General features: G+C 41.3%; 1 protein-coding gene across 2 annotated transcripts; it reads right to left on the reverse strand.

The window, feature by feature from the left end:
* Positions 1-1,363: 1,363 nt before the first annotated feature.
* ETHE1 (ETHE1 persulfide dioxygenase) lies at positions 1,364-20,531 on the reverse strand. Of its 2 annotated transcripts, XM_063437034.1 has the most exons (7): positions 20,398-20,530; positions 15,361-15,505; positions 10,880-11,028; positions 9,469-9,598; positions 7,890-7,979; positions 3,458-3,574; positions 1,364-1,515 (listed from the first exon to the last, which is right to left on the reverse strand). In XM_063437034.1, the coding sequence occupies exons 1-7, from the start codon at positions 20,494-20,496 to the stop codon at positions 1,472-1,474; spliced, it is 774 nt and encodes a 257-aa protein (XP_063293104.1). In that variant the 5' UTR covers positions 20,497-20,530; the 3' UTR covers positions 1,364-1,471. The 2 variants fall into 2 exon arrangements, with proteins under 2 accessions (XP_063293104.1, XP_063293105.1); XM_063437035.1 differs by lacking the exons at positions 1,364-1,515; positions 3,458-3,574 and adding an exon at positions 7,693-7,722 and having other exon boundaries at positions 7,855-7,979; positions 20,398-20,531.
* Between the last annotated feature and the right edge of the window lie 5,631 nt (positions 20,532-26,162).

A 26,162-nucleotide genomic window follows, 5' to 3' on the forward strand; every position in this document is an offset into this window, starting at 1 on the left:
GGCATAAACTAAGGTGATGTGCTAACCCCAGTGCTGTTCTGCCTATGTCTCAACCCGCTCTCCCAGATCATCATGAAGAGTGGATACAGGTACAGGAGAAGATCGACAAATACCAAGAACTAAAAGAGGAACGAGAGAGGATGTGGAAAGTAAAGGCAGTAGTAGTCTGGAGGTTCTGCTCAGTATATTAGCTGTTACCAGAGATCACTGTCCAGAAGAGTGCAGTTCTCGTAACAGCTAATATACTGAGAAAAAACCCTCAGACTCCCAGGCCTCTGGTAGAGAACCTGAAAATGAGGAATACACAATATATATATTACACATAATATATATATATAATAAACAATACACAAGATCCAGCGCACTCTCCTATCTACTAAACAGCAACTTCAATGTTGACAGATTTTATTAGTTTTTAAAAGGTTTTGTTTAAAAACACCTTATCCAGGCAAAAAATAATGGGGATTTAGTTACATTATATGATCATACATTGCATAAGCCTGCCACAACGTCAATGTACCCCATCTTTGGCAGGTCCTACTCTCACAGTCTAATGTCTGCTCTTATGAGATTAACCCACTTACTTGGGGAACAAATTCCATCTGAGGCTCTCTGCAGTACAAGGCTAAATAGGGACCTGAGATGAGGCACCTGTGACAGGGAGGGGTGCAAAACCAAGGAGTTGGCTAGACTCCCAAATATATATATATAGCTATTTAGTGAATGATCGAGTGCGCTGGATCTTGTATGTTGTATGAGTTGGCCCCAGCAGCATTCTCATAAGTATACATGTTCAGCTGCGTGCAGCCTTCTTGGTTTCACATACAGACACACACAGACACACGTACGTACATACATACCTCTATACACACACACACACACAGACACACGTACGTACATACATACCTCTATACACACACACACACACAGACACACGTACGTACATACATACCTCTATACACACACACACACACAGACACACGTACGTACATACATACCTCTACACACACACACACACACACACACACACACACACACACACACACACACACACACACACACACACACACACACACACACACACACGTCAGACAGTTGTTCAATCAGCAATTTTACTGGTAAAAATAATTTTACATATATACATCAATGTATCCCAATAGCTACAGTTCTCCCAGTTACAGAGGTCAAAGGCTATTAGAAAAATGTGAATCTTTAACAAAAGCAGTAATGAGGTAATCATGATGTATTTAAAATACAAATTTCCTGAACTGTACTGTAAGTGCATTAAGTTCCAGATTTATTAACAGGTGGTCCAACCTCCCCCCCCCCCCCCCCCCAACTAAAGACATAAAAAAAAATAAAAGAAACAATTACAAATGCTTCATATTTTCAAGATGCGTCAGAAGGCCAAAGGAATGGATTTAACAGACAGAATTTCAGTGAGGTCATCCTTGAAGTAGTGACGTCATTACTAGTCCTGAATGCCACATTTCAAGTTGGCTGGCACAGCAATATCTGGTTAAAGAAAAAAAAAATACTTGCTATAAATAATGCAGAAAAAAACACCGCAAAACACGAACTCTTTTTTTTTTATCAGAACTGTAAACCACGAAAATGATAAACAATGAAGACAATGAATTGTGTCCAGACATCTCTCCCCCATAGTATTCATTCAAATGGAAGTTATCAGCATCACGCTTGCTGCGTCTAGTGTGTAAATTATTTGCAACCCCAGTGTTTGGATTAAATAATGAAATCTAAAACAAACCGTTAATTACCTCTCGTATATCATGTCACAGTTTATGGGCTATCCCTATGGGAGTTGTAGATGGTAAATAGAATGAGAATTATAGATCAACAGGTGGGAATCCCTACCACAGGTGTGCAAGGCGGGAAAAAGGTGCAGCTGGATAAAATTGCTTTTCACTTACAAGCCGTGTGGGTTAGTTGGTATAATGCATGGATACAGTGGGAGTTATGTATAAACATTGTCGCATTACATTTCATGTGGGCACGCTAGTTTTGTGCGCTTGCACCATTTTCTTTATGTAAAACGGTTACTTCACCATTAACTGGTGATTTAAAGGGACACTATAGTCACCTGAACAACTTTTAGCTTAATGAAGCAGTTTTGGTGTATAGGACATGCCCCTGCAGCCTCACTGCTCAATCCTCTGCCATTTAGGAGTTAAATCCCTTTGTTTATGATCCCTAGTCACACCTCCCTGCATGTGACTTGCACAGCCTTCCATAAACACTTCCTGTAAAGAGAGCCCTATTTAGGCTTTCTTTATTGCAAGTTCTGTTTAATTAAGATTTTCTTATCCCCTGCTATGTTAATAGCTTGCTAGACCCTGCAAGAGCCTCCTGTATGTGATTAAAGTTCAATTTAGAGATTGAGATACAATTATTTAAGGTAAATTACATCTGTTTGAAAGGGAAACCAGTTTTTATTTCATGCAGGCTCTGTCAATCATAACCAGGGGAGGTGTGGCTAGGGCTGCATAAACAGAAACAAAGTGATTTAACTACTAAATGACAGTGAATTGAGCAGTGAAATTGCAGGGGAATGATCTATACACTAAAACTGCTTTATTTAGCTAAAGTCATTTAGGTGACTATAGTGTTCCTTTAAGTAATGCGCCAAAATAAACAAACAGTCTTCAGTATGCCAATTACAATCGTAATTTAGAAAATTTGTATTTTTTTTAAGGAAAAGACAATGAAAGTCCCTTACTAGTCTCGGAAAAGTCACCACTCTGGCAGGGCAGAAAAATATTTTTTGGAAAAAAAATAAATAAAAATAAAAGCATTCTTGCACTTTTATTTTACACACTGGGAATGACTCATTTGTGAAAAAAGAAACAGAAGACTAAAGTACCAGAATTTGCACTGTAAGGAATATTTTTATATTTTGGTGCAAATAAGGGAGTAAAATAGGTGCACATGAAATACAAATGCTTTTTATATATAATCACGAGTATTTCGGTTATTGAAAACATTCAATTGTTTTAATTCCCACACATCATAATGAACTGTGACAAAGTAACCACCAAAATAACATTGTAATAGAGCGACATCTTGTGGTCATAGTACATATTACATGGGTTCCATTCATGTAGCGAGGTCCGCTAGATAGACTGACAGGAAACCGCATAATACATTAATGTTATATACAATTTATGCAGGGGCTTTTGAAATATGCTCAGAAATTGTGTGCGGTGTGTATTGTTGTGTTTGAGAACTAACTGCATTAACTACGAAACAAGTGGAATTTCAGACAACCACAGGAAATTCAAAGTGAATTTCGGGTCCCCCACACATTACATGAGGAACACAAAAATATGCACAATTGAAATTCTGATATTCTTTTTCAGTTCAAAGAAACCTATAATTCTAATGACACATACGGTGTTTGTGTGCCTTCTGTACAGTAGGGGGCAGTATATAACCTTACCTATCTGAGCAGGCTTCTTCAAATTCAGATTATTCATAATATTCACAAACTCTGCCTCACTCTTGGTCAGTCTGGGGTTGTGTTTCTTCTCCTCCTCCACAGTTGTCACAGTTTGACCTGTAAAGGTGCATACACAGAAAACAATCAACTTCAAGTTTATAACTGCAGATGTTTCAGGCATACAATTAACATAAAATTAAATGAACACATATTCCTGAACATGTTTTCCTGACACTATAGTGTTAAAAACACGATCTAGCTCCTCTGCCCCCCTTCCCCCACCCCTAACTATAGTAAAATCTTACCTTTACTCCAGTCTGCTGCTGCTGGCTATGACCCTGATCTGCCTGCTTAACTGACATCAGAAGCGGTGATCTGATCCAATCACAATGCTTTCCCATAGGAAAGCATTGGATTGGCTGATCTTGTCAAGGAGGCAGATTAGGGGCAGAGTGTCAGGGTCTTACCTGAGTTCGGAGTCTGTAGCGCAGATATGTTGCTCACCCTTGCAGATAGCCACAGGCCAAGGTGGTCAGGTAAGAATTCACCCGGCCTGTGGGTCTGTGCACGGGGGCTGTGCAGGATGAAATACCAAGTCGCAGGACAGGCAAGGACTGAACCAGCAGGATGGTCAAAGGATAGCCGAGGTCAAAGGATGCCAGAGGACAGGAACAACGAGGAGTAGCCAAAGTCAAGGGATGCCAGAGGTCAGAGTAAACGTAGTCAGAAGCCAGGGTCAATAATAAGAAGCAGATCAAACGACAGGAACACTTGTACGAAACACACAACAGGATCAAAGACTTGACACTGAGCACAGGGCGAGGCTGAGTTTAAATACCCTGCTGATGTCTGATCAGGGTCAGGTGAAGCACAGCCAAGTCAAGGACAGCCCCCAGTGTAGTAGACATGCCAGGATGAACAGGACCGGAATCAGTAGTCGCTGTATAAAGCTGCTGTGGCTCAGAGGTAGGAAGCAGGACCAGGAATGAGAAGTTCCCCAGTTCAAGTCCCCACATCTGGCCGTCTGTCTGCCACGGTGAGAACCTTGACACAGAGTCAGTACAAGCCATACACAGCCCTGGTCAATCAGCATCTCCTCACAGAGATGCCCGGAATCAATGAGGAAGTTGGAGACACTGAATGTCAGTCACACTGCCACAGAAAGCATCTATAGCAACAATCTAAGGAGTGGCCATTGGAGGTATCCCTAGGCTGTAATGTATACACTACCTTTTCTCTGAAGCACCAAAAATGTGTAGTTTCACCAATAACCTGATCGTGTTAAAATGTATTACATTGGTTTCCATGGCAAATTCTCCACTTTTAAGATCATGCCTTATTTTAAATGCCTCTTACATTAACCTTGAATTCGGATTGACATTAATGGACCATGGTATATGGTTCCAAATTCTAGATCACTTTGTATTTCTTTTAGCAATTCATACCGCTGTACCAGAACTGCATCATCCTGACGAGTCTCAAAAGGACAAAACTGAGCAGTCAATAGTTTATAGTTGTTTGTCCCTACTTTGTCTTGTGTTTTAAAGAAAACTAAATTACATTTTATTTTTTTTAAAGATTCCGAGAGAGAAGAGCATACAATAGGAGAAAGATAAATTTGGCATGACGGTGCCGCTTAAAGGAACATGTAGTGCATAAACATTTGTTATTTGGTCCTAAAAGTCTTGATTAACCAGAAGGCAACCTAAGAGATGATCTGAATGGCGCAGTGCTGCATTCTGACGCGCATGTGTACTAGCCGCTTATTGCTTTCCTATGAGCTAGGAACATGAATAGAATTTGGATTACAAAGAGGTTAAATGGATTTTTTTTTTATCTTTGCGCAAGGAGACAAGCGGGTCTACATTTGGAGTTCGATGTGTCCTACTTCGAAGGTTATTTTTGTGTGTGTGCTGTAACAATGATGCCTGCACTAGAGCAGCTCTAACATTATTGCTACTGTTCAGAAACATCTTTAACATCATTGTTCCTGAATAACTGCTTCAATAATAGTGCAAAGGCTAGAGGGCGCTAGTGAGTAAGAGCAATTATTGAGATTTTCTATTGACAAATGGAAGTAGAAGTAATCATAATTGTGAATAATATATGATTTCAGTCTATTCTAACTAATATTGCAGAACTTTATTATTATTAACCTATTAAGAAAATTTTTTGTGCCCTCATGCGATTAACATACCAGAGTAATTGTAACATTTATATCATGGTTTCTAAGTATCCTCTTTATTATTGTTAATGAATAGGTTTTAAATATAATTCTACAGCTAGAGGGCGCTAGCAAGTAACGGTAACTACTGACAATGCCAACTTTTAACAAATTAAAGTAGGAGTAATTATTATTGTGGGGGGAAATGTTGCAGAGCCCACGTCATCCTCAGGCAACAGCACCCCAAGCAAGTCACCCACCTCAGACAAAAGGTAAGCTAAAAGAAGGGTGGCTGCAAATATACAAATTACTGACACGTGTATGTTCCAGTGTGTGTATGTGCTAGTATATCTGTGTGCCAGTGTGTATATCGGAGTGTTTGTTTATGCCAGTTTGAGTTATGTCTTTGTGTCTATTTGTGTGTGTGTGTGTCAGTGTGTTTATATGTGTCTATCAAGGTGAAAATGTGTGTGTATATTTATGCAAATATGCATGTATGTAGATACATCACAGCAATCAAACATCAACACAACATGCAAAAACAAACAATACATACAAACCCCCAACTCCATACAAACGCACCCCTACATGCAAATGCAAACATTACATACTAACACACCCCAGTATTAAAACACTTAAATTATATACAAACACCAACTCTATACACAAAAGCACATCTGCATTTAAAAGCTAAACAAACTACTTACAAACACACCATTGCATTCAAACGCAAACACAACACACGAGTACACCACTGCATTCCAATGGCAACAGTACATACAGATATACCCCTATACAAAATCGTTTCGCTACGCTTGCGCTAGAGAGGGGACCAAAAAAGTTCCAGCGTGACCACGCTACACCAGGTTTGGGGAAGAAAGATGGTGGTTATAGAGGTGTAGTATACAGACACAAAATTAGGAATGCAGAGAGAAACATAGAAACATAGAATGTGACGGCAGATAAGAACCATTCGGCCCATCTAGTCTGCCCAAAAGAAAGAGGAGGAAAGGAAAAGCATTAGAAGGAATTAAATAAAAATAAAAAAAAAAGGGTGGGCAGGTTCCAAAAACAAATCTATGTTTTCTGGACACACCTCCATATTAAAAGGGCAGCACATACAAATCAAGCGATTACTGTTATATGGTGAAAAGGAAAAAAATGTGGGTTGCAGTTAGAAGTTGCCATGGAGAAACCAGAAATTTTAAAATAAAATACAAAACACTGCACTGTACCAATCAGCATTTCCTCATAGAGTTTTATTGAATCAATGCATTTCTATGGGGAACATTCACAGCGTGAAGACGCTGAACATGGGTTCTACACACTGTGCAGCAGTGACCTAGCACCCTCTGGTGGCTGCCTGAGTGACTGTCACTAGAGGGGTCACTAAGCAGCAATGCAGGGGTAGGCTATAGACACCAGAATAACTACATTAAGATGTAGATGTAGTGGTTCTGGTGACTATAGTGTCCCTTTAAGAATTGCATTTTTCATGTTGAAAAGTTAAACATTTTTAAAAACTGGCTCCTAACTTTTTTAGCTGGCTCCTAAGACTTCAAACAAATGTGTAAATTCCTGCATAAACAAGTACCTACACTCACAATACACACAGCCAAACATGTTTTCATACACATTCCCTTTACACTATATACATAATACACACAAACACACGGTTTATTCAGTAAACTGTAAAACTGACACAAAAAAAAAAAAATATTGCACATTGTGGGCCAAATTAGAACGATTGTACAACTCGGATATTTTTTAGCCCATTTATTTTGGCCTAAAATTTTAGTTCCATCATCAGTTCTCCAATATTACGTGCTTAGTGAAAAAGCAACTTTTTATACTTGTACGTGTGTATATTGGACAAGAGGGCCCTAAGAACTACGTTTTTCTGGGGGCCCTGATTGTCAGCCTGTCCCTGCAGCCATGTAAGATTGGAGTGCAGGTTTATCCATAGAGTTGAGGAGTGTGGCTGCATTACGTGGAGTTAGCAAAGCTCCATAGATAGTCACTTGCTGCAACAGTATTGCACTATATATTTAAACAGGCAAAACAAATAGAGGAAATTCTGTGTACTTTAATAATATACTAACTGAAATCAGCCACGTCACATCTTAATTTCTGGTTTCCTGATTTGAGCCTGACCTGTATTTAGTTTGGAACTTCAATAATTAAAGAAACATTATAGTCACCCAGACCACGTCATTGTTCAGATAAACCTTACATAGTGTAAGCACCAACAGAGTATCGCATACTGACCTGTATAGTCATGAGCAGGGTAGAGAAGGCACTCGCTAGGCAGGGAGAAGATCTGGGTGTGCACAGAATGGTACAGCCTACTGGGGCAGCCTGCAAACAGACAGGGACACTTGTTAACCACATTCACATTGTGATTACATGAGTCACAGTGCTTTATTGGCATTTCAATTATAGCAACTGCGTATGAGTAATACAGAGCTCCGCTGCTATAAAACTCACAGTAATGTACAGTGTGTATGAGTGTAATACAGAGCTCCACTGCTATAAAACTCACAGTAATGTATAGTGTGTATGAGTGTAATACAGAGCTCCGCTGCTATAAAACTCACAGTAATGTATAGTGTGTATGAGTGTAATACAGAGCTCCGCTGCTATAAAACTCACAGTAATGTATAGTGTGTATGAGTGTAATACAGAGCTCCGCTGCTATAAAACTCACAGTAATGTATAGTGTGTATGAGTGTAATACAGAGCTCCGCTGCTATAAAACTCACAGTAATGTACAGTGTGTATGAGTGTAATACAGAGCTCCACTGCTATAAAACTCACAGTAATGTATAGTGTGTATGAGTGTAATACAGAGCTCCGCTGCTATAAAACTCACAGTAATGTATAGTGTGTATGAGTGTAATACAGAGCTCCGCTGCTATAAAACTCACAGTAATGTACAGTGTGTATGAGTGTAATACAGAGCTCCACTGCTATAAAACTCACAGTAATGTATAGTGTGTATGAGTGTAATACAGAGCTTTGCTGCTATAAAACTCACAGTAATGTATAGTGTGTATGAGTGTAATACAGAGCTCCGCTGCTATAAAACTCACAGTAATGTATAGTGTGTATGAGTGTAATACAGAGCTCCGCTGCTATAAAACTCACAGTAATGTATAGTGTGTATGAGTGTAATACAGAGCTCCGCTGCTATAAAACTCACAGTAATGTACAGTGTGTATGAGTGTAATACAGAGCTCCACTGCTATAAAACTCACAGTAATGTATAGTGTGTATGAGTGTAATACAGAGCTCCGCTGCTATAAAACTCACAGTAATGTATAGTGTGTGAGTGTAATACAGAGCTCCGCTGCTATAAAACTCACAGTAATGTATAGTGTGTATGAGTGTAATACAGAGCTCCGCTGCTATAAACCCCCAAAGTAAGGTGCAGTGTGTGAGTGTTTCACAGAGCTCCACTGCAAAACAATTTTTACAGAAATTTCTTGTGAGTGTTTGACGGAGCTCTGCAGCAATAAGACTCAGTAACAGTAATGTGTGCTGTGTACAAGTATCTCACAGAGCTCCACAATAACAAAACTCACAGTGAAGTAAATTTAAAATAGCAGTCCAAGGAGCTCTAAGCACCATAAATACCCCAAATAGACACACACGCGGTCAGCTGTGTACAATACGCTTTTTAGAACTTTCTCCACTGAAAGGTGACACCTGTAATGTCAATCCACACACCTGCAAACATAACACTTACAAGAAAATATAGGAGGCTCTGTAACAGTACATCCCAAAGCAATGTGCTCTAAATAACGGACCGTGTTCCTCAATATGTCTTGTACCTGTGTGTACATACCTTGCTGGAAATCGGTGCGTCCGCAGCCTCTAATCAGCAGCGCGTCTCCGGTGAAAGCCATACTCTTATCATTCAACACGTAAGTGAGGCAGCCGTCTGTGTGCCCAGGGGTGGACCGGGCTTCCAGAGCCTGAGAGAGAAAAGGCAGGGTATTGTTTAGATATTTAGGACTTTAATTCTCCTGTCAATTTAATATGTCCGTTTCCATAACGACAAGAGCATTAGATAACTATTATACTTCTTTCCACCTATCCTGAGCAGAGATTCCTCTTTTAACTTTTCTTCCTTCTTCACTCCATCACCCTCTGTTCAAAGCAATGTCTTACAGATATTGTTGACATACAATTTGCATATTGGTTATTTGAAAAATTGATGCTCTCTATTGTGATGTATTTGATATGCTTGTAACTTGTAATATGCTCAACAGAAAATAAATCAGATAGAAAAAAAAGGCGGTCCAGGGATCTTAGTTCTATTATTTGTTTACTTACATTGATTTTTAACTTGCTGACCACTTGTGATTAAATGTTTCATTCAGGCTAATTCTAGAATTGCTCTGGGTTTCATTCAGGATAACATTTGGAGGGGACACTAAATTGGAATACATTCAGATCAGTTTGTAAATTAATATATTTTTGGGGGTATAATATAATATATATGAATGATCTAATTTTCTCCTAAGAAGCACGAAACGAAAGTTTTTTTAGTGCAAAAATACAGATCTCTGAGTAGATGGTCCTACAGGTGAGATGAATATGAGCACCTCCACAGATATCATACAACCCCCCCACCACCACCTAAGAAAATATCCCAATGGGTCAGTCTAAGGCTGGAGAGCAGCAAGATTGTAATCACCCAGATTGCATGTGTGTCAGTTTGAAATGCAAAGGCTGGCTGAGGTTGAGAATAGTTGAAGAAGAGCATGAAGGGGTGGGTTGACAAGCTCTGCTCTAACATAAGTAATCATGAGCTTCTTCTGTAGCATTATAAAGTACAGGCTTGACAAAGACCACTGTTTAGGTTGCATTTTGATCCAATAAAAACTGCTTTGTATTGAGTGCCTGAAGCTTCTTCTTGGATATAACGTAAAGGGGGATGGGACACGTCAAGCCTGTCTGCTCACTTAAAGCGGTGTCATGCTGACAAGCAAAACACTTAGTGCCCAGGGAAGATGCCTTGCAGGACAACAAAGGAATGGTTAGCAAAGGCTCATGGGAGTTTTAGTCAGCGAACAGCTGGGGGACCAGCCAAAAACCAAAGCAGTTGGGTAGTAAATGTTCATGGGAGTTGTAGTCAGTTGATGGCACAGTTTTCACGTATCCCTGTGATATAGGTACGAGAGGGAAACCAAAATTACTGCAATCAAACCTTTCCCAGAAGAAAGTGGCCCACACAGTGGGCAAATACTTACAAAATTCCCAAACTTGATTTCGTCGCCCGCCTCGATCTGGATGTCCGCTTTAGCCCCACTGTGCTTAGAAATAACGCTTTTACTCCCTGGGAGCAGCTTCTTCAGAACCCCGGTCCCCGTGATGTGATCAGCATGACAATGCGTATTAGCTGGAAACGAATAAGAAGAGAATTGTTACATCGATAACACGGAACAGTTACGAGCTGTACACAACCCCGTATTCACAGAATTCTCCACCAGACATTCAGTCACAAGATATTCATGCAGCTCTGTTACCCCGTTACACAAGAAGGGCTAGTGACGGGTTTCAAATATACATTTACATAGAACAATGGGTCGTCTTAGGAGCACTTTTTCAATAGGTTTGTTCAACATTCTCTATTTTGGGACTGATCAAAAGACTACTGAAGAAAATAAACAGCAGTGACCAAAGAACGAGAAAACTTACGGTCTGCCGGACATATTTTGTTATTACTACCTTAACTGTCGACATTATCAGGGTAATTAGTAAAGTGATAATTCAAAGTGAGAATTTCAAATTTAAGGTCAAAATAGCGAAATTCGAAATATTCTGTAACGGAGTTATGCTTTCAGTTTGGCTTCTCTGGCCTTAGGTAGTAACCCTGTATATAGGTTGAAACATGGAGGTCACTTGGACCAGACAAACCATTTTCTGCGTGTGGCTATATTAGAGAGGGTTAAAAGGGACACTAGAGTCACCAGAACAACTACAGCTTATTGAATTTGTTCTGGTGAGTAGAATCATTACTGATAGGGATTAATGAGCACCTTTCCCCTTGATTCCTGTGTCACACCACACAATTGATTAAGTAATGTCAGGATGCTCTACTATAACAGCTGGCCTTTGATCCTGATTTGTATCTTCTTGTCGTCGTCCCCCCCCCCCCCCCCCTGCACTGCATATCCTGTTAACACCTTGTCTTTGTGACTATTGAAAAGTGTTTGTTTAATCAAGTAACACCTTTTGACCAGCTAATGCCAAATGTGCTTTAAGTTCTTTGAATATGCAATTGACAGGACATGACTGTATTATGTAAAGACAACCCCTTATGGATGTGTACAGAATATTGTTATAAGATCTGTGTTTTCCCCATTAAATTTAGGAGCAGTATTTTGTCATACACTTGTGTGACTGAGTACTGCCCTCCGAGCTCGTATTTCTGCTGTGTCCATTCCTTGTCTTCATACCTGAAAGAAAACATTGCTGTCTGCTGAATTTAAACCACAACAATTACCTTCAGGCTTTTTGCTGTAAGAGAAAATGCAGTGTTTACATTACACTAGTGATAACTTCACTGGCCACTCCTCAGGTAGCTGTTAAAGATCATTCCTGGGTTATGGCTGCCTAAAATGCATCCTAAAATTCAGTGTCTCCTCCCTCTGCATGCAGACACTGAACTTTCCTCATAGAGATTCATTGATTCAATTCATCTGAGGAGGAGATGCTGATTGGCCAGGGCTGTGTTTGAATCATGCTGGCTCTGCCCCTGATCTGCCTCCTTGTCAGTCTCAGCCAATCCTATGGGGAAGCATTGTGATTGGATCAGGCCACCACTTCTGAAGAGGTCAGCAGACAGCTTGTTTTTCTGAGGCAAACAGCATGCAGATCTACAGCTTCAGGCTTGAATACAGTAAGATTTTTACTATATTTATGGAGGCATGAGGGGCCCAGGGGAGCTAGATGGTGGTTTTAGCATTATAGGGTCAGGAATACATGTTTGTGTTCCTGGCCCTATAGTGATACTTTAATTGTGCTTTATACACTTTCGCTTTTCTTATTTTTCCTCCCATTTCTGACATTTAGTATGTTGTTAGTTTAAAGAGTGATTTCTACTGAGCCATGTTTACTGTCATGCCTCATGTGAGCGCACTTCAATGACAGGGAACACAAAAATGCAAAGATACTTGTCCCCTTCAACGGCCAAGTAGCTAGTACTGCAGGTTTAAAGTTTACTAGCAGTCGTCAATTTCACTGAGCATAAATCTAAATAGATTACAACATTTTTATGACTAATTAAAACGACGAAGGACAAAGTCTGACTATTTTATTGTCAATTATAGTTGCCCCACCACTTGGCGTTGTTACCACCTAATGGCTAGATTTGATTCAGCACACGCACACTAGTCTCTGATTACAGGTTATGAAACATGCAAGTAGACCCTCTGTACTTTTAGAAGCATTTGATTTGGAGTGTGAAATGCCCCAACATTCTGCTTCTGTAGGGGAAAGGACCTTGTATATTTCAAACACTTCAGCTTACCAAAAAACATTGAGAGCAATAAAATAAAAAATCATCAGGGTTATTTACTTAAGTGAGAATTCCAAGTGCAATTCAAATTTAAGGCCAAAATAGCCAAACCGGAATCATTCTCCATGTTAACTATGCTTTTAGTTTCGACTGTTTTGGCCTTAAACTTGAAATTCATTTTGAATTCTCACTTTAGAATAAACCCTTAAATGTTCAGGTGCCCAAGTGGTGCACAAGGCGCTCTGAATCATACTTGCAAGAGTGAAACTGTGCCAAAAAAAATAAAAAATACAAATGAAGTTATAATATTCTTTTAACCCTTGCGCCTAATATCTGGCAATGACGGAGTCCATTACTCTTGTTTTTACCGGCTACACGAAGATTTAACATAATTTAGTCTGAAAAGTGGGTAACGGTTTGTCTGTTAATATGCAAACTGTAAATATTCTATTTGAACTCGTGTTCGGTTTGATTACATTATAAAAAAAAAATGTGCATTTGCCAGATAACCTATAATCTCACTACGGAGTCAGAACTTTTAATATTAACTTCAGTCGAATGACGAGTCTCGGATTCAACCAGAGACGACAGCAGTGGCGACAGCCAAAGGATTACTACAGGAGCTTGTTAAATGAATGCTTTGATTACGGCTCTAGAATTGTCCCGTATATGTGGCTTTTATAGTTTATGAACCCATACTTTGTACCCAGTAAAAAAACTGCAGTGCAGTTCATACAAAGCTGGAATTAGCGACAGACAGAGAGATTGTCTTCCCATATTCCACATCCCTGTGTTCTGTTTGTCAGCTTTAACATATTTTATATTATCATTGTATCAAACAGTCATGGTTACAGATTATTTGTATAGGGTTTTATCCTTGTAGGAAAAAAAAGTTATTCAGGAATTATATTAAAAAAAAAAAAAAAAAAATATGGGCTTGAGGTAGCGAACCTTGGAAACTCAGATGTTTTATTTATTTATTTTTTATTTAAAACTTTGGTGGAAGCCAATGAGAGGCATCATTGCTGAGCTGATGCACTGATAGCCTAAAGCAGGCATAAGCAACCTTCAGCACTCCAGATGTTTTGGACTACAACTCTCATGATGCTTTGCCATCATCATTATGGGTGCAAGAGCATTATGGGGGATGTAGTTCACAACATCTGGAGGGCCGAAGGTTGCCTATCCCTGGCCTGAAGTGACACATTTGCTCACAGTCTCCTCATTGTGATCTAGTTTGGATGCAGAAGTGTAAATTCTCAATTATCAAGTCAGCTAGAGAGGAGGCAGGCATGGGGTTTGTCAAATTGCCCCTAAATGGTTTAAGGGAAACCCTTCCTTCAGAAAAAAAAAAATTGAACATAAGACAGCGTCACAGCCACTACAGTGCTTGTGTAACTTAGCGTTCCTCCTTTAACCGCAAGTTCTTTCTACGCCTGTAAAGCAGCTCAGCTTCTAAAACTGGCCAGGATAGTGGACTATGGTGGAGGACCAACAATGGTCTGTAGAATTGTCCCCAAACTCTTTCTGACCTTCTTACAGTGGTTTGGTTGTACAGAACGACCGTTTTAAGCTGACACTCCAGAGAATATCGAATTCACATTTTAATGGTGTTCCAACCTTCCGTGTCTACAGCCTCTGTTGGTAAAACATTTGCTTGCACTACTACATGCATTGTCAGTTGGACAACTGTAAAATCATGTAGGAGATTATATTTTGGAATAAAAACAAACAAACAAAAAAAAAAACTTATTTTTTTATGATAAATATTTATAGTCAATTTTAAGTTTCAATAACAACCTAAAAGATGTTTAAATTATGTATCGGTTCTTTTTAAAAAGCAGAAACTCAGAACCACAAGTCCTACAGATTTTCATCCCCTCCATCCTGTTCAAATAAGACTTTTAGACTAAACTTTGAATTATAAAATATTTAGTGTTTGATGCTGGCTATGATCAATATAGTTTTTATCAAAGCATACATAGATCTAGATATCCAGATACCAGACCTCTAAATGTTAGCGAACTACAACTACCATCAATCTTTGCTAGCCATTTAATGTGCTTTTGCTGGCAAAGGTTTGTGAGATGGACAATAGACAAAGAGCAGTATGTATGGCATTTGATTAAAACCGATTTAGGACATGGGGTATTTTGTGGTTATCATATACAGCGTCACAGAGTTAAAGTCAATGCTCAGTAGAGCTCATACCTGCATAGATCATTTTCAGACCTAGATCTTTGATTAGCCTGGCATCTCGCTCAGCCGTTTCCAGCACTGGATCAATCAGAACGGCCTCTTTAGTCTTTTCATCGGCAAGAAGATAAGTGTATGTACAACTGACGGGTTCAAACAACTGCGGGAAAGAGCGAAGCGTTAGGTGACGATAATTTTAAATATGCACACAACTTAACACACAGTCGAGAGAAGCTGTATAAAGTGATATCTGGATTGAATTTAAAGCAGCAATTAGTTGTTTTTTTTTTTTTTTAAATGCTAATAATGGAAAAGCAGTCATTAACCTTTTCAATACCACACTGCAATATTGCTGAAACTGGCAATCTAATGGAAAAGTGAAATAATTCACATAAAAATTATAATAATAATAATAATAATAATATTGGAAAGAAGATATCCAATTATTGATCAACCTTATCCTGGATTACGGATTTAAATGTAAAAGTCAAAATGAGATTGTGTTTGGAAAACATTGAAGGACAAAAATAAATCTTTCTTATATAGTCATACCTAATCTGTTGGAATTCCATTAAATTCCAATACAATCAAAAAGACATCATAGAAAAAAGTAGACAAAACCTGAGTTGCCAAAACTTGAGAAAAGGCAGCGTGCCCACCGTCAGATTTTGGACATTCCCATTGGTGTTGCTAGCAGGGGTAAACCCAGCGTTGAGCATGACATGTTTTGGTCTATGAAGGATTCTAGGGGAGTCTGTAGTTTTCCCTCTATAAACATCTGTTGTACTGTCAGGCATGAGCTAGAGTAGACTATGACACCGACGTGGCTCCTAACGTGTTTGGCGCAGTGAAGACAACAGAACCTTCAAGGAAGAACTACAGGTAAATACCTTCAGCCTCACCTCCCAGCCATCTCAATACATCCGGGGGGTGGGTCTTTAAAATAAAAAAAAGTGTATATTATATATATATATATATAAATAATAATAATAGTAATAATAATAATAATAATAATAATAATGTAAAACCCCTAAGTGATAGGACTGTTTTTTTTTTTTTTTTTTTTTTTTTTTTTAAGTGCATGACATGCTTTCAGATTTAACAAGTGTTACTCTACGTAGTGATACTTCTACTGTATCACTGATCTTGGAAGCCTCAAAGGATTGGATACATTTCTCAGCAGCTTAACAGGACCAGCATATGGTGAGCAGCTCTGTACTGGCGCTCTGCAGGCATATTTGAGTTAAGTTTTGAAAATGTAAACAATGAGGATTTTAATTACATTTCAAGATCAATACGCTGGGTGTTATAATGCCATCTCATGCCAGTTTATCCCTGTGATTGATGACACAATAGATTTGTTGTCGTAAAATAACTCATGCTCTCTTCTTCTTTACGTTTCCCAGAATCCTCTGCAAAGTTTGTCACCCCCCCAACTGTTAAGATGTCAGCTGCTGGAGAATGTGTACCCTCTGGAGCTACAAGTTAATCCTGGGAGGGATCACTCAATACAGCTCCATGGAAACAACACATACAAGGTTATACATTAATGTGAGAATTACAGAAAATTCTAAGTGAATATCTTATTGAATAAAACAGTATTGTAAATAGTATAGTGAGAGCAAGTATTTATACACCAAAATATAAAATAGATAAAATGTATTAAACAGGCAATATTACCATCTGTCTTGGATGTCCTAAAAATATAAAATAAAGGACATAGTATAGCCTGTATAAAATAATTAAGATAAAATAAGTGTAAAATTGTCCACTCACGTGGTGCTGAGCCTTTGAATAGCGGCTCAGACTTTAAGCGCCTTATAATAATTTCCTGGAGACTGCAATGCTGGAGAAGCAGGTTAAGTTGATCTCTGTCAGAATTCCCTTGTTTCAATTGATAAAAACCAAGTCAGGAAGTACAGGAACAAACTTTATTGCATAGCATATAGTGGTATCTCCCAAATATTGCACGCGTTTCGACCGTGTAGGTCTTTATCAAAGTGCTCAAAGAGCAATCTTCTCCAGCATTGCGGTCTCCAGGAAATTATTATAAGGCGCTTAAAGTCTGAGCCGCTATTCAAAGGCTCAGCACCACGTGAGTGGACAATTTTACACTTATTTTATCTTAATTATTTTATACAGGCTATACTATGTCCTTTATTTTATATTTTTAGGACATCCAAGACAGATGGTAATATTGCCTGTTTAATACATTTTATCTATTTTATATTTTGGTGTATAAATACTTGCTCTCACTATACTATTTACAATACTGTTTTATACACTTTTTGTGTGATTTGGAGTGATTCACACTTGGTGATCTGAGCACTTTTTTATCAATATTCCTCCTTTTTTACTGTGTTTTATTAATATCTTATTGAAGGCCAAGGCAGCCGAATTGAAAGCGTAAATGAATTTTTCGAGTTTGCCTATTTTGACCTTGATTTTTAAATACAGTTTGATTTCACTTTAAAGTCCCTTTAATTCTCACTTTGGTGAATAACCGGGATATTGCCACATTTTTACACTCAAATCCCCATAATTAGCTCACTTCCTCTGCAAAACCACACAAACGTAAAAGAGCTTTCACAATAAAAAAAATAAAAAAAAAATACAGAGATCTGTAAGGGTAGCTAAAAGGTGTATCACCAGCTCTCGCAAAACTACAACTCCCATTAAGCTCTGCAGGCGCAATGGTCATCAAAGCATCATGGGAGCTGTGATTTTAAATCAGCTGTGACCTAACCCTTCGGCTGTTCCTGTTATTTATTTTCTCAAAGCTGTCAAAATAGTTGTGAGTTTTAGGCCAAGGAAGCGGTGTAGGAGGAAAACCAAATGTCCATCTCGGTAATCTTTACTGTTTGGTTACTTTGGCCTACCTTTTCAATTCTCCCCAATTCTCACTTTTTGTAAATAAGCCCCAGAAACAGCTCTTCAAACAGGTTTAGGTTGTTAAGGTGACTGCGGCAGACCTGAGAACATGTCCCCATGTACAGTGACAACATGCATTAGGTTTGTATTTTTTTTTTTTTATATCTTAAACAATAATATACACAGACATATTAAGTTAACTTATTTAAATGCCCCAGATGCATGGTTCATACAGGATTTCTGGTCCTGCAGAAGCCCAACTCCCATCACGTCTAGGCACAACATTAGCTGTCACATATACTATCAATGATCTGCAGTTTGACATCTGTGTGACATTCAGATGTTCACTCGCCATATCCTATGCAAACATCTTTTTCCAGCTACAGAGCTGTAGAAGTCAACAGACAATATTTTTAGGGAGCTTTTCCAGACACTCACCTCCTTTCATGGACATGACTGGATCAAAGAGTTAACCCAATACAGATCCTATCACAGAGGAGTAAACAGGAGAAGGATATATGGATGGGGCTCCTGGAGGTGTTAAGGGATTGCAGGGCAGGGAAGCCAATGCATATGGTGTGGACTGCAGCCCCTCATCATTCCCAGACAGCCATTACAAGGCATTGATAACCCTATATCAGTATCAATAGTTACCCAGTCTGTACATTAGAAAAAACAAAAACTCTGCCAATCTGTTGGCCCTTGTAGATCTTGTCTTTGTGTGGCTGTGCATTATAGGAGTGGGAGTCTGTATACACACAAATACATCATAATGCACCCCTACCCCATCTGGATAAAGAGTCTTCAAGCATTGCTACATGAAGATAAACAGATTAAATTAAATGTATTGTGGCCTGCAAGTCCCACTGTGGGCTGGCTGAGGGTGATAGGTCTGCCAGGCTGGCTGTGGGTGATAGCCCTGCCATGCAGGCTGTGGCTGAGGGAGATAGCCCTGCCATGCAGGCTGTGGCTGAGGGAGATAGCCCTGCCATGCTGGCTGTGGCTGAGGGAGATAGCCCTGCCATGCTGGCTGTGGCTGAGGGAGATAGCCCTGCCATGCTGGCTGTGGCTGAGAGGCCTGCCATGCTGGCTGAGGGTGACAGGTCTGACATGCTGGCTGTGGTTGATAGGTTTGCCATGCTGGCTGTAGCTGAGGGTGATAGGTCTGCCTTGCTGGCTGAGGGTGATAGGTCTGCCTTGCTGGCTGAGGGTGATAGGTCTGCCTTGCTGGCTGAGGGTGATAGGTCTGCCTTGCTGGCTGAGGGTGACAAGTCTGCCATGCTGGCTGAGGGTGACAAGTCTGCCATGCTGGCTGAGGGTGACAAGTCTGCCATGCTGGCTGAGGGTGACAAGTCTGCCATGCTGGCTGAGGGTGACAAGTCTGCCATGCTGGCTGAGGGTGACAAGTCTGCCATGCTGGCTGAGGGTGACAAGTCTGCCATGCTGGCTGAGGGTGACAAGTCTGCCATGCTGGCTGAGGGTGACAAGTCTGCCATGCTGGCTGAGGGTGACAAGTCTGCCATGCTGGCTGAGGGTGACAAGTCTGCCATGCTGGCTGAGGGTGACAAGTCTGCCATGCTGGCTGAGGGTGACAAGTCTGCCATGCTGGCTGAGGGTGACAAGTCTGCCATGCTGGCTGAGGGTGACAAGTCTGCCATGCTGGCTGAGGGTGACAAGTCTGCCATGCTGGCTGAGGGTGACAAGTCTGCCATGCTGGCTGAGGGTGACAAGTCTGCCATGCTGGCTGAGGGTGACAAGTCTGCCATGCTGGCTGAGGGTGACAAGTCTGCCATGCTGGCTGAGGGTGACAAGTCTGCCATGCTGGCTGAGGGTGACAAGTCTGCCATGCTGGCTGAGGGTGACAAGTCTGCCATGCTGGCTGAGGGTGACAAGTCTGCCTTGCTGGCTGAGGATGATAAGTCTGCCATGCTGGCTGAGGATGATAAGTCTGCCATGTTGGCTGAGGATGATAAGTCTGCCATGCTGGCTGAGGGTGACAGGTCTGCCATGCTGGCTGAGGGTGACAGGTCTGCCATGCTGGCTGAGGGTGACAGGTCTGCCATGCTGGCTGAGGGTGACAAGTCTGCCATGCTGGCTGAGGGTGACAAGTCTGCCATGCTGGCTGAGGGTGATAGGTCTGCCATGCTGGCTGAGGGTGATAAGTCTGCCAGTGTCACTCACCTGTCTGAAGATGAGTCCTTTCCCTGCAGAAGCCATGGCACAGTACGCCCTGACCTGTCCCAGCCCGTGTCCCAGTCTGCTCAGTCCGACTCCCAGCATGTCCTCAGTGAGTCACCGCAGCGAATCCACCACCTCCTCCAGGCGGTAGAATGTCCCCAAGGGTCGGCCACGCCCACACACGGCTCCTCCAATCAGCGAGTCCCTCATTGCCCTGGCTAGCTAGAATGTCCTCAACGGAGGCCGCGCCCACACACGGCTCCTCCAATCAGCACTCAGAGGGGCGGGGCCCAGAGTAACCCCTTTACTGCCGCAGCCCCAGCGGCAGTCACGTAGCGCAGTCAGAGCTATTCACGAAGGATGGCGCAGATTCCGCCAGATACACAGTTTATATCGCCCTGTTGTGAATTCCTATCTCTGGCCACATTACAAGACCTGGAAACATCTCCGAGTGAAATAATCAGTGTTAAATCAGCAGTGCCCCCTGCCATGAATAATGACTATTTAATAAATATACCATCTTTATAATTATTATTATTTTATTATTTATATAGCGCCATCAGATTCCGTAGCGCTGTACAATGATATACTCATACTGACTGTGTTGGAATTTCACTGCCATTAAGACCCAGTCAGCAGATATACTGAGACAAAGTCAGGGCGACTTTCCTGAAATCTGAGGGCTAGTGTCAATCTCCACAACCATCAGCACTGACGGCTGCAGGGGACTGGCTGTGTCCATGGAGGATCCAGCCGTCTCTCAGGACCCTCCATAGTGCTGAGAGGCGGCGGCTCCGGACGTTGAAGGGCGCTTATTGCTTGAAGAGGAGCAGCGCAACAAAGATGGCGGTGCCCGCGAGGGTCAGGTTAAAGTACATAATGTCATCTTTACCTGCCGCACCGGACCACCAGCGCCGATGTCACCATCGGGGGTCTTGCGAATTCTGGCTGTGTGGGGCTAAAATGTAAAATTCACTTTGAATTCCAAACAATTCTCACTTTAGTAAATATCACTGTGTAACCGTATACAGGGCTCACAGTATACAGAGCTCATAATATAAAGACATTGCAGTGTATATACAGGGCTGACAGTATACAGACATTGCAGTGTGTATACAGGGCTGACAGTATATAGAGATTGCAGTGTGTACACAGGGCTCACAGTATATAGACATTGCAGTGTGTACACAGGGCTCACAGTATATAGACATTGCAGTGTGTATACAGGACTCACAGTATACAGACATTGCAGTGTGTACACAGGGCTCACAGTATACAGACATTGCAGTGTGTATACAGGACTCACAGTATACAGACATTGCAGTGTGTACACAGGGCTCACAGTATACAGACATTGCAGTGTGTACACAGGGCTCACAGTATATAGACATTGCAGTGTGTACACAGGGCTCACAGTATATAGACATTGCAGTGTGTACACAGGGCTCACAGTATATAGACATTGCAGTGTGTATACAGGACTCACAGTATACAGACATTGCAGTGTGTACACAGGGCTCACAGTATACAGACATTGCAGTGTGTACACAGGGCTCACAGTATACAGACATTGCAGTGTGTACACAGGGCTCACAGTATAATGGAAAATTTATTCATACTTACCGTAATTTTCTTTTCCTGGCTATTATTCATGGCAGCATATACACATGGGTTAGCTCCTCCCCTTACAGCCGATAGGACAGGAAAACCACCAAGGTTTTAAAAGGAGGCTCCATCCCTAAGGTCCTCAGTCAGTTTACAAGCTCTACAGTACATAAATAGAGACATTAATGGGTGGGAAGTATATGCTGCCATGAATAATAGCCAGGAAAAGAAAATTACGGTAAGTATGAATAAATTTTCCATTTTCCAGGCTAATCATGGCAGCATATACACATGGGGAATACCCACGCTTACAAAGGGAGGGACAGAATAGCCAATCAAATAATCAGAATAATTCAACATAGATAGAAGAATTAACTGAGTTAAGTACTTGAGTACCAAATTGTGCATCATAGACTGTTTTAACGAACAGTATGAAATGCCAGACAAACGTGTCTAAAGAGGTTCAAATGCTAGCTAACAAAAAGTGTCAGCGGAAACCATTACCATGGCAACCCATGATGCTGCAACAGCATGAGAGGAGAGTGCCCTGATACCCTCCAGCACAGGTAGAGAACGGACGTGACGTCCAAATTGTGCCTCACGAATTACTTCAATGTCCAATATGTAATGCAGGACAAACTAGTTCAAAGAGGTCCAAATGCCAACTTTACAAAGTTTCAGCAGAGACCATTGCCATGGAAGCCCACGAGATGCTGTAACAGTACTAGTGGAGAATGCCCCAAATCCTTTGGTACAGGTAGAGAATGGCATTGAAAGGCTCTCACTTTAGGCAGGATCTCTGGTGCTACCAGCAAGACAACCATATCCTGTTGAAATTCAGTGAATGGGGGTACACAGGATCAAGCCTGGAGTTCACCCATTTTCCTTGCTGGGGTACTAGCCACGAGCACTTTCTGTGCTACCACCATGAAAGCACCTTCTAGAGGTTTGAATAATGGTTCAGTCAGGGCCCATGAGAGCAGTGGTACGTCACACATTGGCTTCACCACACTCCGTGGAGGCATGATTTCATTCAATGCCTATATGAAGCAAAGTGCAGCTAAGTGCACACATTCACCTTGCCGAGGTACAAGTCACCAGCAACAGCAACGTCTGGGCTAAAATCATGGAAGCTCCTGCTAGAAGTTCAGTCAGAGTCTGTGAGACCAGTGGTACGTCACATATTGGTTTCAACACCCTCAGCGGAGGCTTGAGTTCAATTGTTGCTTACATGAAGCAAAGCACAAGGTGATATCAACGCTCAATCGGTACCCTTCAGTACAGGTAGAGAATGACCTAGATAAGCATTCACCATAGGCAGGATCTTCAGATGCCAAATGCAAGATGACCATATCTGTTGAAAAGTAGTGAAAGGGGGTTCACAGGATCAAGCCTGGAGTTCACCCATTTTCCTTGCTGGGGTACCAGCCACCAGCACTTTCTGTGCTACCACCATGGAAGCTCATTCTAGAGGTTCGAATAATGGTTCAGTCAGGGCCCGTGAGACCAGTGGTACGTCACATATTGGCTTCACCACACTCAGTGGAGGCATGATTTCAATCAATGCCTATATGAAGCAAAGTGCAGCTAATTGCTCCTCTAGAGTGTTATAACACAGAACCTTTCAAGGCCTGAACGAGGAGTAATTCCAACAGACAAAAGCATGTCAAGCTTAGTAAAGCCTGTATAGGATTGTAAGAGGATCTCAATGACCGTCTCAGGGATGCCTATACTAATATGGACCCCTGCATCAACACCAGAACTTGAGGATCCTGGTGTGTCATGGGGCCTTGTAATAGGTCTGGACATACAGGAATTTCCCTTGGAGGTTCCAGAATCATCTTATTCATCATAGGAATTTGAGTCGACACAGTCTTCCACTGTCACCTTTTGCATTGCCTTCTTAAGAAAGTCGAAAACAGGAAAATATGTACATCAGACTAAAATTCTAAATTTGAGTCAGTGTATCCTGAACCTGAGCATTCTGGTCCTAGCATGTAAAAAATACTTCTGGACCTGGTAGGTCCAAGAAATGGCCATCAGATCTATGTAGGGTATCAGACAATCTGCGTCAACCCTGAGGATACGTCAGGACCTGGTTGCCAATCCACCTTGTCCACAGTTATTCAGCTCTAGCAAACAGCCATTGTATTCTGAGCCACTGGTTGTTCTTCTGTGCCCTGATTATGGGCTGGAATTCCATCAATATGTATCTGTGAGATCCATCTTGGTAAATATAGGATACAGTTGCATTGATTTTTGAGCAAATTTGGACCCACTCATTCTTCAGCAAGCATCTGAAGTGAAGAAGAACCTTGAAAATGACTCTTAGTTCCATACAAATGAATGGAAATATTGTGCAACATGTTGCAAACACTGTGCAACCAATCTTATAAAAACTGGAATTCGAGCTAATAATCGACCAATGAGGTTCTGTTCACAGGAAACTCAGAGATCTAATCCCTCTTTCAGCTGCCAGGGAAGGTGTAACTCCACTGATGGGGGACATAGTAAGTGGCTGACTCCAATAATCTTTCTCTTGTTGGATCAAGATAGGAAGGATCTGTAAGGAATCCAGAGATGCCATTGGGCCCATCTGACAAGTCTGCTGGTGGAAGCCAGGATTCCTAGTAGTTGTATCTATTTTCTTGCTGTTACCAAGCAGAAATGAAGAAACTGGGAGAGAAAACCTTTACAATCTGTGGAACTGTTCCCGAGATAGGGAAAAGCAGAGCATAGAATTTTCCACTCGGGAATGTCAACCACTGAGCTGGTCTGAAACTGCTTTTCTTGATATTCATCAAGCAGCCAAACTTTAGGAGTTATGAAAGAACTATATATCTCTGTGTGCCTGCCTTCTGAGGGTCTAAGGCTATCAGAAGTAGATCCTCCAGCTAATGGAACCAGGTGGAGTTCTGGACTCTCAATAACACTATAAGCACATATAAAGATTCTTGGGGCCACATTGAGGCCAAATGGTAGGTTCTCTTCTGAGCTAATGCCGAAGATCTCTGCAGATTGGACTGAAAATAAGCATCCTTGAGATATATAGAGGTAAGGAAATTATCCTTCCAGATTGCTTGAGATATGGATCTGCTTGACTCCATCCCGAAGACTCTGACATTCAGCCTCTTGTTGGCCCCTCTTATGTCCAATGTAGGCTTTCCTGTGCTTTTCCTCTAAGCACCAGAAGAGAGGCGAAACTTGTCCCTGGAACTGCTCTTGTTCTGGGACCTAAAAAAAAATATCACCTCTTCGTCCAGAAGGCTTCTTCCTTCAGTGCTTTACCTTTTGATTCATTGGTCTTAATACTCCTGTTGGTATGGGGACTCCTGTGCCCATTAAGAAAAAACTCCAGTCTATATCAATCTGGACCATGGATACCACACAAGCCTCCAGAGTATGATGAGCCCAGGTATGTGTGATCAGAAAAATGAGGCTCCTAGTACCGGAGGAGATATGTTCATTGCTGAAGAGCAAAACTACTGCGTTATAGCTCCATTAGAACCTTGAAAGGCAGGTTTACCAACTGCCATGAGTCACCTCTGGAGTATTCCCTGCAGGGCCAGTAGCTCCATGTATCTCAGAAATACTGGTCACTGGAGGTTCTCCGGTCTGACTATGACTATGAGGAGCTGGGATCCTTGGAACTTCCATCCTAAGGTACCAATATCTTGCAGCCCTCATTCGCCTTTTCAATGGAATTATCCAAAGTTTCCCCAAACAGCACCACCCCTTCAAATAGAATGGTGTAGAGGGCAGACTTGGAGGATGAGTCATCATCCCAGAAATAGAACCATAATGCTTTCCTAGCTGCTATAGACAAAGCCATTTGATCCAGAGAATATCCTAGTTACATCTAGGGAAGTTTCTGTGAAGAAGTCAGTTGTAACCTGAAGACTTCAGACTGCCTCTTCAATCTTGGCTTTTAATATCTCTCTCCATAGTAGCCTTGAGATCTTTAATCGCATATTTCATGTTTGTAGAAACAGCAGCGGAAGTCACAGCTGGCTGGCCTCCTGCAATGGTAGGCGTAAAATTGGATAGGTCTGCGTCCACCTATGATCCATAAGTGTGCAACTTAGGTGGTGTAGTTCTGGGGTTGGAAATAACTTCCTCCACAGGGTAAAGCCTGGCCTCTTTTCTTACCCCTAAGGCCTCTG

The sequence above is a fragment of the Pelobates fuscus genome, chromosome 11 (genome assembly GCF_036172605.1).
Source record: "Pelobates fuscus isolate aPelFus1 chromosome 11, aPelFus1.pri, whole genome shotgun sequence".
Lineage (NCBI taxonomy): Eukaryota > Metazoa > Chordata > Amphibia > Anura > Pelobatidae > Pelobates > Pelobates fuscus.

Excerpts from the sequence above, each read along its gene's own strand:
- ETHE1 (XM_063437034.1), bottom strand. The coding sequence starts at position 20,496 with ATGCTGGGAGTCGGACTGAGCAGACTGGGACACGGGCTGGGACAGGTC. Across the intron at positions 9,599-10,879 it reads AAATCAAGTTTGGGAATTTT|GCTCTGGAAGCCCGGTCCAC; the intron begins GTAAGTATTTGC and ends TTTCTCTCTCAG. Across the intron at positions 1,516-3,457 it reads GAAGAAGCCTGCTCAGATAG|ATATTGCTGTGCCAGCCAAC; the intron begins GTAAGGTTATAT and ends TTCTTTAACCAG.